This window comes from Strix aluco, chromosome 4, assembly GCF_031877795.1.
Source record: "Strix aluco isolate bStrAlu1 chromosome 4, bStrAlu1.hap1, whole genome shotgun sequence".
In the NCBI taxonomy this organism is placed as follows: Eukaryota; Metazoa; Chordata; class Aves; order Strigiformes; family Strigidae; genus Strix; species Strix aluco.
This window is the reverse complement of record NC_133934.1, coordinates 45,872,880-45,890,889: the sequence shown is the minus strand read 5'-3', so window position 1 is coordinate 45,890,889 and position 18,010 is coordinate 45,872,880. Positions and strand designations below refer to the sequence as shown.

Here is an 18,010-nt window from a genome sequence, read left to right as displayed (position 1 = left end):
TTATTTCAATTAATAACTCAGTATAGACTTTATATTTAGATTTTTTTATTGTTTTGTTAAATTCTGGTCTATTTTGCTTTGGAAATAAGCATTTCAAAGAAGGATTTTTGAACCTGCACCTGTAATAACTGCATTTGACAAAATAGTGGTAAACCTATCATAATGAAAACAGTGATGTTTTAGAATATCTGAGGACTGAGAGAATCTAATAACTAAGCATATGCAATCATAATGAGCCCTGTATTTATGGGCACTTCTTGCTGCTTGCCTTTCCACATGATTCAAGACTCAACAAAGCACCAAGTTTGACAATCATACTAGACATTGGCCTCACATTTCCTCCTAAAAGCTAAGCCCAAAGACAAGTTCTGTAATTTCAGCCCAGATCAACTTCTGCAATAGCTGCTGTTATTGTAGGTTTATATATCACTTCATACAAATACCTCAGCAATAAGAAGTGCTTGAAATCTGAATCTGATATCTGTGACCTGAACAGTATTTCAAGCCTGAAGGTACTTTTAAATATATAAAGCAATAGCATGTACAGTAACAATATACATGATCCTGAATAACAGCTGCATTAGATATTGTTAATAGTGTTGAGTCATACCTGAAAGCACAAGTAGTTCCAGTGAAACTATAAAGCATCACTAATAGAAGAAGGGACTATAAAAGTAAGTCATATTTTGTTTTGACTAAGTAATTCTTACAATTTCTTGTACATCCAATGGTAATTTTTACACTTAAGTCCTTAGTGTGAGGGCCTTCCATGGACCCTTTTTTTAGCATAAGATAGCATCAAAAATAGTTCTACACTAACAATAGAAAATTATTCTGAAAGATATTGCTATTTTTTTCTTTATTTTATGCAGGATGTCAATTGTTATGTAGAGAATTTAGCTCTATTATTTACAATAAACTTGTTATTTGTGTTCATTGTATTCAATCAGTTCTATTCATAAATGTCTAAATTAGTGTCATTCTTTCTACTGCACTCACAAAGGGAAGTGCTTACATACACATCTGCATCTGCTGAGTGATCAAACAGAATAATTTATTACTATTTACTTGCTTGTGGTATGCCTTGAGGTTTTGCAAGCCACTGTGAAGGCCACCTGAAGTACCTGCTTTGAAATTACATTTTAGATGGTACTTTAAAGAAGGAAAACACATGAGATTATTTATTTTAGAAAAGAGCACTAGAAGACAAACAAAAAGAGACAGCATTTACAGCAAACACAGAATTATCTTGATACCATATGAGACATTACATAAAGAAAATCCTTGAAAAGTAAAAGCAGTACATGGGTTGAGTTTTAGTTTATAGAAGTTTTCAAGAAGCTGTATTTCCTATTTCTAGCTTTTGCTTGGTTCCATCACCTTAGGCTTTCAGCCACCCTTTCAGAAAATGTCATTTTTCCCTGTCTAAAAAAAAAAAAAAATATTTGCTGGTAGAAAATCCTTTAGCTTGGGGCTGGCTGGGGAAGGAAAACGAAAAAGCAAACCAAAACACTAAGATGGAGCTGGATCACTTTTGAGATAGAATTTTACATGATGTGGCCAAAGCAGGAGAGCACCAAACCAACTGATTCCTTTAGGCCCAAGATCCCAAAACCTAGCTAGATCTCAACTTTCTGGTTTATCTTATATCAATGGAAATAGTTTTTCAGGCTCTGCTCTGCATACACTATTGATCTAGTTAAACTGTTGTGGAATCTAGTAGACAGATATCTAGTAGACAGATGCTATAGCACCAAAAAAACCCTCTCACAGTTTGAGTGAAAACAGCCGATACCCAGAAAACCACATCAGTCTTGCCAGTATGTTAAACACTACAGAAGCCAGTAAGCATCTTCATCTGCTTGTAACATTTTGTGAAGCTGTACTTGGCACAAACCTCCAGGGAAGAGAGCACCCTCTCAAACATTTTCTTTCTTTCTTACTGCCTCAGCATCTGACCTTCAGAAGGGGGAAAGGGATTTTTATTCCACTGCATACAGTTATTCACATGTGGTTGTCCTGTTTATTTTTAACTCATTTTGTCATTAACTCATTTTGTCAGATAAAATGAGACTGTCAAAAGTAATTCACAGAATACAAGCAAGCATATATATGCATATATATGTATAGATATATATTTATGTGTATGCCTATACCTTTAAAGTAGGCAAAGATTAAATCTTTATTTTCTACCACTAGAGAAAAAACAGAATTGCTATTATCTGTGGGGAACTCTTCATAAAGTAGTACAATCTAGTCATGTTTGATTCTGAATTTACAATCTTTAGATGACAGTCAAATTTCTAATTAAGTATGCCAATGAAAAAAATTCCCACCTGCAAATGCTAATGAAACAGTACTGATAATTAATCCCACAGATATGCATTCATATTTAAATAAAATGTAATTGCCTAATGCCTTAAAAAGAAACCACTTTAAAGAAGTAGGTTGTTCAACAGCACGGTGAAGACGGTTTTCAATCCTATCCAACTGTGTTCAAACTCTTATCCAAGTGTTTTTAAATACCATTGGAAATCGCAGCTAGAAATGTGTATGCTAGTTGTATGCCTTATTATTACTATCTCCTTTTTAGGCTCAGTCTGATGACACAAATATCCCTGATGCCTGCTCTCAGTCCTTTTCCAGCCTTCTCATTTTTTACCAAGGTTGTTCTGTGCAGTGTGAGCCTGTAATGAGTAGAGGATATTGATGAACAATTACATTTAGAAAATGAGAGCTGTTTAATCTTGACAAATTCGAATAGCTCTTAAAAGTATATTTTGTTATCTATTACATTTAACATTTTAGTAGCTTTAGGTACAAATGGGCTTCAAAAGTACCCTTGGGGAATTGCCACATGTAAAAAAAGCACATGTGGTGCTGTGACCCCTATCACCCCTCCCCTACCTCTACCACCTAGTCCTAGCATTTCTGTGCTCATAGGACTCTTAACAAAAAAGGCATTAGAACTGTTTCCCTTCTCTGCACTTTCTTCCACTTCCTCTCCATACTTAAAAAAGCAACTCATTAGAGTTACAAAAATAAAGAAAATAACAACAAATCCACCCTCTGAATTCTGTGCAGAACTTTTGAATAGGATCAATTTTTCCAGCATTGCAAACCCAAATTTCCCCCACTGCCATTCTCACTGAATAATGTCAGTAGCTCTTGATCCAGCAGTTGGGCAGACAAACTTTAATAAGGAGAGTTCAATGGTTCTCAAATCCACCGCTCCACTGCTATTAGAGATAGAGGTAAATCCACTGAGAGTAGAAGGTATTAAACTGAGATTAGGTTTTAAATGTAGATTAAAAAGGTGGAGATAAAAGAATGAAAAACCAGTAACAAACACACTGTCAAACTCAATGGACAGAGGACCATGGAGGGGTCAAAAATTCTACATGCATTTTTCATTTAAAGTAACAGTTATGTCTTTTAAACATCTTTAAATAAGTCCATAATATTTTAGAAGATGAACCCTGCAAATACTATTACTCAGTCATAATCTTTCACTCATTACATAGCTATGAAAAGTATTTTTTAAAAAATCCTTCCTATTATTGTTTTATTTTGTTCTACATGTTTGAAAATGTCCAAGCTGGTGAAAAATAATCTTTTCCATACTGTACAAAATTATAATTTCAAATTTATAATATATGATTACAATATAACGTAACTATGGAATACAAAATTGAAATTATTAAATACTTAAAGAAAATTCTGGGGAAAAATATCAGTTTTATTTCTGTTTGGAATAAATATTTTCAACATTCCTATTTCACTTTATTGAAGAAAATGAAACTTTAATTCTATCATAGGTTGATGCTTAAATGAGGAGATACTTGTATGTGGAATGGTGTGTTGAAGATGTAACGTTGAGTGGTTCTTGTATATATTTTCTTGAATGGATCTGGTTCACTCTACGTATTAATTCTCTGTATCCTGGTAAATCCAGACTTGCCACTACTAGCAATGGGTCACAGGTTTTCCTTAAGCAAACAATACAGGCCTCTGGACCGGGCTGTCACATTCGCTTTGCCTGGGGTTGGCTTGGCTTGTGTGGAGAGCTTGGTTTCAGCTTGGGGTCAGCTTTTTTAGCCATAAGAGCAGTAGTCAAATGACCAGGTGGCTATCATTTAATTTATTTTGGTTTTGCTTAGCTTAGTATACTTTTATAGCATTATGCAATTTTTGTTAATGTTATTGACATAGGTCAGAATGACTGAATTCAAACTCTCTTGAGACCAAATGCAACGGAATTAGAGTTAATCCTCAAATTTATTTCAAGAGTATTTGTTCTGCCTTCATTACAGAGACTAATGGTATAGCACATTCCTTTGGCCGGTTGGGCACACAACATACACTGAACTAGTATCTTTTTTTAGGTTTCATTTTTAAACAATGTAATGAATATGTAAACAGTTTGTAAAAAACCCTACATAGAAGAATGAATCTTACTCTATAAATCATCTTCCAAGATACCGGTATAGTTTTAAGTAGGGTCTTCTCCACTATTGTAGTGCAACAAAGACACCTAAATAATTCCTAACTTTATGTAATTTAATGTTTCCATTATTATTCATATTAAGACAATGCTTAACATACCATATGGAAATGATCTTCATTATTAAAAAGTCCATCAAAAATATACAACAAAAAGCTATTCTTATGTCTGGAGTTTTACAGCTATGCAAAATACTCCCTCAGAGGCACATCAAAGTCTTATTTGGAAGAACAATGTTAGGCTTCCATTATACATGGTTTCAGTGTTTGCAAACAGTATGCTAATGCTTTAAACATGTCTTTAACCTTCTGGGATTGCTATATATCCTACATGCTTCCATATATATTTCCACATCTATGCATATAATCAAGATCTACACGTACAACATCTATCCATATAATCATAGATAACACATGGGTTTGTTTCTATAAATGTTATGTAATTCTGTATCTTTTTGTAAGTCAGACTTGTATCACAACTTTTAATAAAGAAATTACGGTATTTCCTAGTGTTTTGCTGGTACAGATGAATTAATTTATCTCACTGCCACGAGGTCCTAACATCTCTCATTCTCTCCCTCTCCCCCTGTATTTCTTGGCTGTACTCACCTTTTGCATGAGTTATGGTCTGACCCTTCACTTATTCAATTCAGGTCACCCAACTGGCAGAAAATAAGCAGGATTGGGAGTGGGATGTGGAGGGTAAATATTTTTCTGCTGATTTAGTAAGTGGCTCAGAGAAGAGACCATGAGTGTCAGGACACTGCAAGAAAGGCAGTCAGATAATGTCAGGAAGTAGGATCAAGGTTTTTTTAGGAGCAGTAAGCCATTTGTTCAGTTAAGCAGTATCACAAAATCACACTTTCTGACAGAGTTTGAGGGAAATAAAAATAGAATTCAATGGGCAAAATTAGGAAACTTTCAGGCAGTCTTTCTTGATGATTAATTTCATGTTTACTCTTATTGCTTTCCATGCAGCTATTTTTTTCCTAATATCCATTCATAACTTTTTAGTTTCAAACTCTTTAAATAGTTTTGGATCTTTTTTCATTTGACATCATCTAAAGTGGCTGAGAGCTGTCAGTTGTCCAAAGATAAAGTACATGAAGACTAAAGCAACAGGCTGTAATGACTCAAAATGAGGATACATTAACGGACTAGTCAATGCATAATCAAACTATAATTATAGAAAGAGCTGAGCACAAACCTGATCCGCTATGCTGCCAGGTTGCTGAACGTGGAGCAACAGCTACCGAAACTCAGAATTCAAGATTCAGAGTTAGATTAGAGGTAGGTAAGAGTGAAAATCACCAGTTCTGATCTGGATATAGCAAAACATATGAATGTATCTTATATTGCATGTAACATACAAAAAGGAAGGCTTTCAACACCTTTCTTCTTTCTGCTACCCACTACCATGTTGACCCATACCCCAGTGGTTCGGTCAAGATGTTTGCATGTACTGTACATAGTTGTCCCCAGCCACATTTGGCATTCAGGGCACAAATACCTGGCAAAACTACACCACAAATCTCTATCTCTCTGAGTCCTGTGAAGACATAAGGCACCTAATAGAAGTGGCACATTTGTTGATGGGTTTGTCAGAAATGGTCTTATCAGTACTCATAAATACAGGGTGTGGAGAAGCGTTCAAGCTTTTTTGGTTCTATTGATTACGTCTTGACCACACTACTTCCCACTTGTGTGGGAAGCAACACAGACTTATCAATGCATGTTGGCATTAAGAGAGATTATCTAGAAATTCTCCATTACCAAAATCCCTCAGAAATCTGGACATTAATGCATTTCATTGATTTCTGCTAAGAAGTTCTCTACTGTATCATGACTCTTAAATTGTGCTCTTTGTTTAAGTACAGCATCAGGATGTATCAAGATTTAAAAATAAAAAAATATCATTTTAGAAAAACAAAGCAAGAGAGAGAAAAGAAAACTGAAAGAATAGGTTAATCTTTGTACTTACGAAAAGCTCTATAGAATTCTTCCAGCGCTAGGTGCTTGTCACTATTATAATCATCGTATTTCAGCAAATCGAAGAGAGAGCAGTCAGACAGATCCTTGCCAAGCTCATCCCGTTTTATTACCTGACAAAAAAATTATAACCATGAAATTACATTTGAGCTCTTAGAGTTCTCTGGTATAATTAATTGTTTCTAATAATCATTTAATAGATCATTTTAAGGTTGCTGTGGGGCAATGAACTGCAACTGTGTAAAGTCAGGGATTTCCAGTTACTTTGTAATTATTTATTGCATTTTTAAAACTTAATACCTTTAGGACAGTCTCACTGAGATTACACAAAAGATTTTAGAATATATAGAGAAAATATACAATGGGGATAGAGAGAAGCAGTGTAAAGACACCATGAATGTTAAAGCTGATTTTACTTTACATGCATAGGAATGGTTATTAAGAAACTTTCAAATATACTTGACATAATAATTTCCCAAGTACACATAACATAATGTCTTCTTCCTCTCAGTCTAATTCCTAACCACAAAAAAAAATTTCAAAAATAACTAAAATAAACTTCAATTACTCAACTAATTGTATCAACCTCTTACAGGCTTTTGACAAGCATATTATCTTCCCAAAGACCTATTAGAAAAGCAGCAGATCTGAAAAGGCTCCTGCTTCTCAATGAAGGCACATACACTGTGTAAATAGATCATAATTAATAGCTATTTGATTTTTAACTCCAATGAACTTCTCCCAGAGAAATGTTAATTTGTGCACCATTTTGTTTAAAGTCTGTATATGTTTCTAGACATCTACGTCAATTCCATCCAAAGAATTTTTAAGATGTTGATAACCTCAAATATTCAGAATTCTCATTTTACATGGTGCATGTATTAAAAACACTATCACATAACTGAAAGAACCAAACGTAATGCAACTCCTTGTTGCAATGTTGCACAATTTAAACTTCTGTACCGGGCACAGAAAAAATGAATATAACTATAGTTAATTCCTTTGTAAAATAATTACACTTCCTACCCTGTCTCCCAAAATAACTGCAAACCCATTATATTTGTATTATCATATGATAGCTTCTGAAAAACAGGGGATATGGAGGCTTTTGTGTTTCAGTTGCTCTGTAAAGGTATCAGCAGGAATAGATAGGAATTCATTCAGTTATTATTCATGTAAATACAAAATATCTAAACAAATAATAGAGAATAAAAGGAACACTAGAGCAAAGAGAAAGGACACAAACTTTTTATCCTACTAGAAGCAATCCTCTATATATTAATATAAAAACATTATAAAAGATAATAACCTTGTTAGCACATTAGAAAGTATGAAAACCGTTCACAAAGAAAAATCACCACAATACCAGCTTTAGCTATTATTAATTAAAGATGCATACTACGCTACCTGAATATTAGTGCTAGCTACTTCTCATACAATAAAAGCCTGTTTATTAAGTTCACATTAAACTGAATTAAGAAAAAAAGAAATTGTGTAGATCTTACAGCTGGTACATAAAGGACAAAAATGCAGTCTGGGAAAAATTAACTCTAAACCCATTGTAGTTATACAAGTAGTACTAAAGATATAATGGTGTGTATTGAAAACTTCACGCTAGAAATCTCTGAGATTTCAGGGCCATAAAATGTTGCTAAAATCACAGCTGGTTCATGAAAAAGGAACATTCAGGGTGAGAAGCATTGTTTCTTTGCTTGTTTTAGAGAAAAGTGGGTCTGAAATAGTTTAAAACACTTGTTCCCACTAGCTTCAATTGTATAAACAAGGATTAAACTTTACACCTAAGGTGGTATAATAAAACCTTTGTTAAAAGCCCACCAACACCTGCCACTATAGTACCACATTTTGAATTGCATGTTAGTGTTCTCAGCTTCAATCCTTTGAGTTGAAGTCTGTATCATGATGTTTTTCATTTATAACTGGTTAACTTTATTTAAAATAAAAATAAAAATAATTAAAAGAAGATTAGCCAGAATGATTGAGATATTTCCAAGAATGATATAATGGACAGGTATGGTTTATTTTCCTGGCAATCACTTTATTTTCATCTTCAATAAACCAATAATTTTGATTACAGATATAAGATTCAGTGTTTGTTTATACACAGACGTCTTTATGCTGGCAAAATACTTTGGCGTTCTTTGGAAAATTCACTCAGTTTTAATAAACCCTCCAAAAATGTCAGTGAGGACAGATTTTAGAAGGTACAGAAGTGATCTCATATCATGATTAATGTTAATTATCTGTGATTTGTTACTTAAAGAGCTGTTCCAATTTTTATCCAATAGGAATTCATTTTGTGCTGGATCTACCCATCTCCTGACTACAATGTGACTTGTGGATCAGATCAACTCTCTCATCAAAAGCAAAATTAATCTTTATGGAGACTTTGGTTGGTTGTTTTTTTTCTCCTGAAGGGGTGGGGGATTAATATTCTATGAGAAGAGGTACAACTCAGAACAGGTATTAGGGAGTACGGATTTGGATTTTTAAAAATTACCTGTTTCTGTAGCAGCCTGCAGTTAGATCAGATTGACTGTGATATGAAATTACAGCCTATATGAGACTAACAAAGCAAAGCTGACTACTTACCAAGCCATAGGCCAACAGACAAGTCGTTTAGCACCTTACATTAGCATCAAGTGTTTTAAAATCATCAGGATCAGACTGCCTGTTCACAAGAGTCTCTAACTCATCAGCGGAGACCTTTTTCTTGTTGACATTACTTTTTAACAGATCTTCACTTATCAGTGAAATTTCATAAGGTGGACATATAACAACACAGCACAAATATTCAAACAGGGCAAGAAAAATCATCAGTATTGGTTTGAGAAATAAACAGTGGAATTCACAAATAAAGACTGTGAATACTTTTTGTGTTTCTAAATGCTGTCACATCATGGTATTTTAACACCATCTTCTAGGAAATACAACCTGTCAGACAACACCATTTTTCATTTTCTTTTACTTATGTAAGGGACTTAATTTACAAAGGCAGTTTGCTAAACATAATAGTTTCTTGTAGGCATGTTTTAATTTCACACCCTGCATCATTACAAGAGAAAAATAATACTATGCTATATCAGTAAGGCATATACTGCATGAATAATAATGTCAGTAATTGCAAATCCTCAAAAAGTAGATATCAGCAAGGAATCATCAATGGCTGAAACAATCCAGTGGGATTTAGAAAGTCTGGGGTCTCATCACAATCCTTTTTGATAATTTAAAAATAAATAAAAAAATAAAATCACCAGATGTTGAGGTGAATAATAATGAGAAGGACATGGCAGCATATGGAATGAAATCGATCACATGTTTGGATGTTTTCAGAAAGAGGATCTGGGCTTTCACGGAGTCAAATGTAAGGTCATTCATCTAAAAATAAGAACCCAGACCATGCATTAATGAGGATAAACAGGGCCTGGGAAGCCTTTTATCTGAAAAGGAGCCAGGATTTGCTGTGGATAAGAAAGTCTCAAAATTCCAGGATCATTCTGTAGCCTAACCAAGCAGTATGTTCTTCTGAAGTGTAACAAGGTAACTGGGGGTAGAAGGGCCATGGTGGGACGGATATGGAAACACAACATTCAGTTTTGACTTGCCCATATTAAAATACAGTGTTGAGAAACTAGAAGGGAACTTGTCAAGTTAGAAAGGACCCATAGAACTAATCAGAAGCTTGCTGAAGACACTTTACATTAAGAGAGCTGAGAAAACTCAATCTTTATAGGTTTTGGGGGCTTTGGTTTTGGTTTTGTTTTTTTAAAGTGAGACTAAGGATTGATCTTATCATAGGTACTTTCTTTCCATAGGTACTTTCACTGGGGAAAGAAATAAATATGGGTGTTTCAATTTGGTAAACAAAAGTTAATAGGACAGGAAAAATGAATAGCACCTCTGAACCCAAAAAAGAAAAGCTACAGGAACAATTAACCTTGAATCCTGGGACTCTTAAATTCTCCTCTATGTTTTCAAATCAAGGCTGCACACTTCCTGTAGACCTTTTTTGCTTCAGACAAAAGCAAGACATCACAGTTTTTTAATTAAAAGTGTAGAACAAATAGAATAAAATTCCATGTCTATGATACACAAGTTAGATTACATGAAGGTGTATCATAGATGATCTAAGCCTTAAATTTTAAATTCTATTGATCTCTGTCCATGGAGGAGAGAAAAGTAAAATTCAAGGAATCTGATTCTTGAGCCAATTCTTTAAACCCATCTTGTCTATTTCTTGGTTAAACTAAACAGAGTAATTAGTTAGGGAGCAAAGATAGAAACAGACAAAATTTTTAGTGAGTCACATGCTAGAAACAAAATTCTTTCTATAAAGGTTAAAGCCTGATTAAGATGATCTGCACAATTTTATGTTGTATCATACAAGTCATACATGGGATTATTTGATTTCAGACTTCTGAATTGAAAATTGATACCAGGGAATGTTCACAAATATTTATGCTCACAAATTTTACTTTACATTTGCATAAAGACAGTGAAGTATTTACTTTCCATATCATGAACAGGTAAAAGGTAAGACATACAGCAAAACTGCTGCTCTGTTTATGGGTCATTGTGAAACCCCATAAATACTGAGAAGTCAGAAACTATCTAAATTTGCAAATTAAATATGGCCTTTCTAAACTATGAACCTTATCCTTGAGAATTGAATGCTTTTTGAAACATTGAGGATGGATTTGTAGTATTTGGCAAATATTGTATTTTTTAAAGATGTAGCACACAATTATTTATTTCCCATAAAACAGCATACTGTTATCTAAGTTCAAAACCTCTCACAAATTTAGTCAGTACTCCAAATTTTAGGAGACGGGAAAAGGTAATCCAGTTAAAAATTACAAACTGCATGTTGGAATAGATTGTTTCATTTATTTCAATTTGATTTTTGACAGCCACAATGAAAAGTCTGCAAATATTATGAAGCTAGATCACTTATAACATGTTCCCTTTATTAGTCCACATTACCAAAAATTATGTCAGTGGTTTTTTGCTTGCCTGTGATTGATGGTCTCTACGTACTTCCTCAAAGAATATGCTACAGAAATATGACTACAAAAATTTCCTTTAAAGTGAATATGGTGGTTCGGTTAAGTGTGCATCTTTCCTAAAAGCAAGCACCTCATCACAACAATATCATTCAGTGCTTGATCATCAAACATCAAACACTGTGGGAATTGCACTACAAATAAATTCTGACTGAAGGGGTAGAAATTAAAATAATTGATCATTTACAAAACCAAATTAATAATAAAGGTTGGTAAATTGTCCCCTAACCCAGTTTAATCAGTAGTCTACCAGCATGTTCTGTAGCACTGCAACACCACCCTTTATTTGGTGTCTATAGTAGAGCGTTACCTTCAGAAATTTGAGGTGGAGTGAGTAAAAATATGGGACTTCTGCATCACAGAGTAGGTCATGACACAGAGATCCCTGAGCAAAGAGAGATCTGAACTGGTAGACCCACATGAAGTGGCATGTAAAGGCATGGACTCAGTTTCAGTTAGGGTATTACCTCAATACTGTCCCATACTAACTGAGTTATGCTGCTCAGATATGAGCTTTCTCTCTGCAAACTACTCCAATGAGTCACACTTCCCTGCCTTTCCACTTCCACATTTAGCAGGGGGAAGACCTAATCTGACTCAGAAGATGTAAATGTGTCCTTAGATGTCTGCAAGTATAATGCTGAAGTTGTAGATGTCTAGCCCAAAGTATAGGACCAGAATAGGTATTAGTACCACATAGATGGCATGGGTAAAATTCTGCACCTCCGAATTAGACCTAGAACTACCAGTACCCTGAGCCTGTGGCTTTGGAGCTCACCAACAGAAGACAATGTTGACACAAGTGCAAACAAAATCTTGCATCATTATGCTTTTGTGTCCACTTTCAGCTAACATCAGCCCAAGGACCTACCCAGGAAATGAAGCTGGGTCCAGCTTCCTTTGCAGCCTGTTGCTGTGTTTCAAAGGACGCTGTTTCTTAGGACAGATTTTAAGAATCATTGAGTCAGAGAGAAGTAACTGAAGAATAACTGTTTGGCCTAACCTCGAAGTCACTGGCTAGAGAAAGAGATAACCTAGACAACCTCAGCTTCAGAAACTGTTTCTTCTATATTTTGCATGAGCTAATCACTAGACTGTGCCCACATAATCTGATGGTTAAGGTTCTCTTATTTAAAAACATTTCTTCTCAGGCACAGACTTTGCGCCTAGCCAGAAACCGAGAAATTCAAAACCGCAAGATCATCTAGCAGTTGTATTTTACAATGCTTACACACATCTAAGGATCCTAAATACTCCATTTGGACTGAAGAAAAGACTTCAAGCTCTCTACCCAGGTATATGAAATATTATCATGTGAATACATACACCAGGGTATTAATCTAATACCTAGATATAGGATAGAATGAATCTCATTTAAAAGAAATTCATAGCCCTTTTTTTCCTTACATGTCATTCCAGTAGCTAAATAACTTAATTCTAATCCAGCAGAGTAATTGAATTATCCGTTATGCAAGAAAATAATGGGAAGTGCTTCTACTTGATAAAAGCAAAGGCAGCAAACACAGATCAAGATGTTCGGGTTTAACACCATGATTACAGTATTTGCAAGCTATATTTCACTACTAATCCCTGAAAAGTTCTCTTTCCTTTTGCCCCAGTTTTAAAGTTTTATGTAGGATTCTCGTTTTTATTTTGAATCTAAAATTGAATATAGTGTATGCTCAATTTTTCTTAGATTAGTAATAGTAAAAATACATAATACAACCTAAATAATAAGGTACTCCTAATTAATAGGCAGAAAATAAATAGAACTATAGTTTAACAGGAAAAATATGATTCTGCCTATGCCCTCTGTAGGAAACACCAAAGTTGATTAAAAATTCAAAAAGAGGAGATAGGCTTATTATCTCTTCTGTCAGTTCAAAGTCCTCCAAATAACACATAGTAATACCACTGATAGGATGCAAAGTCAGAAGTCATAAAGGCAAAAATTTAAAGGCCAGGGATCCACAAATTATTCTGATCAGGTTCTGAGAACCCAAGGTTGACAGAAAAGGTTTACATTAGTAGAAGCTGTGAAAAAAAGTGCCTTGAAGTATCAGCTGGCGTAAAGTGCAACAGTATTATCATTAGTACAAAGATAAAACCGGAAGGTTTTTTTTTTTCTCTTCTTTCAGATCTCAGTGGCAGAATATAGGGAACACAGTTTAGGAATCTTAGTCTTTAAAGGAAAAGATGTATCCATAATCTAGGACAAGTTGTTGCATAAAAAAGGACACACATCTGTTCTCAAATCACAAAGAAGCAACAGTTTGTTATCAAATATAAAAACTGACAGTGATTGAAGAAAACCTGAGAAAAAAGAACTCAAGGAACAGAAACAGGAAGAAACTAATTAAAATGTTTTCTTACCTATACATTTAGCAGCAATTAATACTGTATTAGGCAAACCAATTAAATGTATAATTCCTCCAGAATATGTTTTTTTTACTATAATATATAGTAACCAAGACATATATAGATACAGCTCTACTCATCTACAGAGAGTGTATTCTTCCAAGGCATGGCACATTCCTGAGATTTACAGGTAAGTACACATATGTACACATATCAATAAAGACAACAGTACTTAATATCCTACTTAAAATTTGTTTCTCTCTTAGTACATTTTACATTAGAAATTTTGAATTGATGCTTTATGTAAAGATGCGATATATGCATACACACACCCACACCCCTACCTTGTTTATCTACAAACACACATGGATATATAATACTATTCAAAGGTTCATTACACTTTATGAGAAATCCATATTCCTGGTATCACCTGTAATTGAAGCATATTAAACTGATATGTGAAAGGGCAATATTTAATCTTACAGTAATTCCCATAACTTCAACTTCTCATCCCGTGACACAGCAATGAACTTGGTACATTTCCTGAGAGGGAGTGGTTCATTAGGCTGTTTCTTAATTGTTTTTGTTTGCTCTCACAAACTGAAATTAAATGACACTGAGAAAACATCAAAATAAAATGCGGAAGGATTAATTTTTTGCCTTATGTTAACCTGGTAAATAACAAAATATATGTAATTTCAAATACCTTGATATATTAGCTTATAAACAAGGTGGCTAAATTCTTTCTTTGACTCCAGAAAATAGATCATTAAAAAGCAGGAAAGGAAGAGGAAAATTTATTATTATTATATATTCAACTTGCTTTTAGATTATGTCACTTCCCTTTTTAAAAAAAAATTGCTGTCTTAGCTCACTAGTACAAGAAATAAATAGAAGCAAAGCAGCTTAAAGTCTAATCCAGTATAGATTATTTCACTTTCACCCACAGAAGGAACTTGAATTTCACTGTTGAGCAAGGTGAAGTATTCCAAAAGCTCATGTAAGCTTTCACTGATGGTAACCAGAAAAGGCTTACTGCTTATAAAACAGCAGTTCCACCATACAGGAGTAACTGCATTCATCACGGGTAAAAGCACATTATATTCCCCTGTCTCTCCATAACACTTTTGATGTTTTTTCTCTTCTATACAGCAACAACAATATAGAGTAATCAAGCAGTCTACAGTAATAGAAATGCTGACATTCCATTTATAACTTTGCATTAAATTCCAGTTTGCTTTTGCATAAGATAAAAGACAATGAACACATGGGTCTGTTAACAACTGAATATTCATAGCTAACGAGAAAACCCAATTATTATCCTTTATTTGGATTAATTTAAATTCTTTCAAAGTGCTTTAAAACAAAAAAAAAACCAGCATTGGTCCCAAAGTTGATCCCTGAGGAACACCACTCATCACTGTTCTCCACTCAATCAACAGCTCAATGTCCAAGTTTAGAGCAGAGTCGAGTGGTGTTCCTCAGAGGTCAGAGTTGTGACCAGCGCTGGTTAACATCTTTGTTGGTGACAGAGGCAGTGGGATTGAGTGCACCCTCAGCAAGTTCGCTGACAACACCAAGCCATGTGGTGCGGTCAACACGCTGGAGGAAAAGGATGTCATCCAGAGGGACCTGGACAGGCTTGAGAATGTGGGTGCATGCAAACCTCATGAAGTTCAACAAGGCCAAGTGCAAGGTCCTGCACGTGGGTCAGGGCAATCCCAAGCACAAATACAGGCTAGGCAATGAGTGGATTGAGAGCACTTGAGGGTATCAGTGGATGGAATTAGTGGAGAAGTTAAGGGTATTAGTGGATGAAAAACTGACTATGACCCAGCAACGTGTGCTTGCAGCCCAGAAAGCCAACTGCATCCTGGGCTGCATCAAGAGAAGTGTGGCCAGCAGGTCAAGCTAGGTGTTTCTCCCCTTCTACTCTGCACTTGTGAGACCCCACCTGCAGTACTGTGTCCAGCTCTGAGGCCCCCAACATGAGGAGAAAGACACAGACCAGGTCCAGAGCAGGCCACAAAGATGACCAGGGGGCTAGAGCACCTCCCCTATGAGGACAGGCCAAGAGAGTTGTTCAGTCTGGAGAAGAGAAGGCTCTGGAGAGACCTTATAGTGGCCTTCCAGTACTTAAAGGGGGCCTACAGGAAAGATGGGAAGGGACTCTCTATCAGGGAGTGTAGTGACAGGATGAGGGATAATGGCTTTAAACTGAAAGAGGGTAGATTTAGTTTAGATACAAGGAAGAAATTCTTTACTGTGAGGGTGGTGAGACACTGGAACAGGTTGCCCAGAGAAGCTGTGGCTGTGCCCCCTCCCTGGCAGTGTTCAAGGCCAGGTTGGACGGGGCTTTGAGCAACCTGGTCTAGTGGAAGGTGTCCCTGCCCATGGCAGGGGGGTTGGAACTAGATGATCTTTAAGGTCTCTTTCGGCCCAAACCATTCTATCATTCAAAACAAAACAAACCCTTGAAGGAACTACTCCACTTTGATAGAAATCTTGCAGATATTTTGCATTTATTTTAGACTAGAGGTGATGAAGATGATGAAATTTTTGCCTATTTCATAGCCCAGCCTTTTGGAAGGGTACATATTCTTTCTGATTAGTACCTAATTCTCAAAACAGAGTGGTCTAAAAGGTTAACTTTATCAGTAAATTCTTTCAAAATCAAGCCACATCTGACTTGCCAACATATGATTTGGAAACTAGAAATGAGTTAGGCTCAGCAGTGAAAGCAGTCAAGTTAGAAGAATTTATATGGGCAAAAAAATATTCACTTAGCCTGCATGGAGCTACATAATCCCACCACTTTTCTATCTTCATTGCAGACTACCTTGTCTGACATTTATACTGTGTAATGGAGTTATAATTATTTTTTAACAGCAATTCTGTATTAGCTTACAAAGCCATGAAAAACAAATTATACCTAGATGCCAGAATTGTTCAAATAAAAGAAAAAAATAGCCTGGCAATTTTTAATTTATTGTTATAATACTTGAAGTATTTGGTTTAGAATTGTCTCACTATTTGAAATAGCTTTTTATATAAAAAGCACTATTTTTGCTTTTTCTGGAGAGAAATATTCATTTCTATTGCATCAAGATGCAAATGCAAGAACCTTATGACTTCTGATCCAAAATACATCAATAAAAATTAGAGTGTTGCTGTCACCATTTCCAATCTCCAACTGATTTATTTCAATTTTACATTAGGTAGGATGACTATGTGGACACCTATAAGATAATAAAATGCAATCCAAGAGCCTGATTGCACTCATTGCACAGCAAGACTGAGGAGAAGTAAAATTTAAGATGCACTAAAAACTGAAGTTCAATATTCATGTGAACATAAATTAACTTCAGGAGTCCTTGTTTTCTACAACAAATATGTTATTTTTCATATTCCCTTAATATGATTAAATTTAAAATGCAGACAGGAACTATTATTTATGACAGGTCTGCAGATTTCAAAATTTTGCTTGTATTGTGAGCACAGCTGAGAAAAATTCTCCTAATCCCGAGAACATTTTCAAGAATACAATAATGTCTCCCTGGGGTAGGTTGATGTCAGGTGCTACCCAAAGCTGCTCTATCACTCCCCTCCTCAGCTGGACAGGGAAGAGAAAATATAATGGCAGGCTCACAGGGTGAGATAAGGACAGGGAGAGATCATTCATCAGTTACCATCATGGGCAAAACAGACTCAACTTGGGGAAAAATTAATTTAATTTATTACTTATCAAATCAGAGTAGGATAATGAGAAATAAAACCCAATCTTAAAAACACTACCCCCAGCCATCCCCTTCTTCTTGGGCTGAAATTTACTCCAAATTTTCTCTACCTCCTCCCCAACAGTGGTATAGGGGGATGGGGAGTGGGGGTTGTGGTCAGTTCATCATACGTTTCTGCCACTACTTCCTCCTCAGGTGGAGGAGTCCTCACACTGTTCCCCAGATCCAGCATGGGGTCCGTCCCACAGGAGACATTCCTCCATGAACTCCTCCAAGGTGGGTCCCTCCCGTGGGCTGCAGTTCTTCATGAAATGCTCCAGCATGGCTCCCTTCCATGGGGTG

The 18,010-nt window shown here is 35.5% G+C and overlaps 1 protein-coding gene across 2 annotated transcripts in view; it reads right to left on the bottom strand.

Annotated features, from left to right (window-relative positions):
- FSTL5 (follistatin like 5) overlaps window positions 1-18,010 on the bottom strand; it is a 332,447-nt gene that overhangs the window by 134,501 nt on the left and 179,936 nt on the right. For both annotated transcript variants that reach the window (XM_074822912.1, XM_074822913.1), the window contains exon 6: window positions 6,485-6,605. In XM_074822912.1, the coding sequence (XP_074679013.1) occupies window positions 6,485-6,605 (121 nt within the window). The remainder of the gene's footprint in view (window positions 1-6,484; window positions 6,606-18,010) is intronic.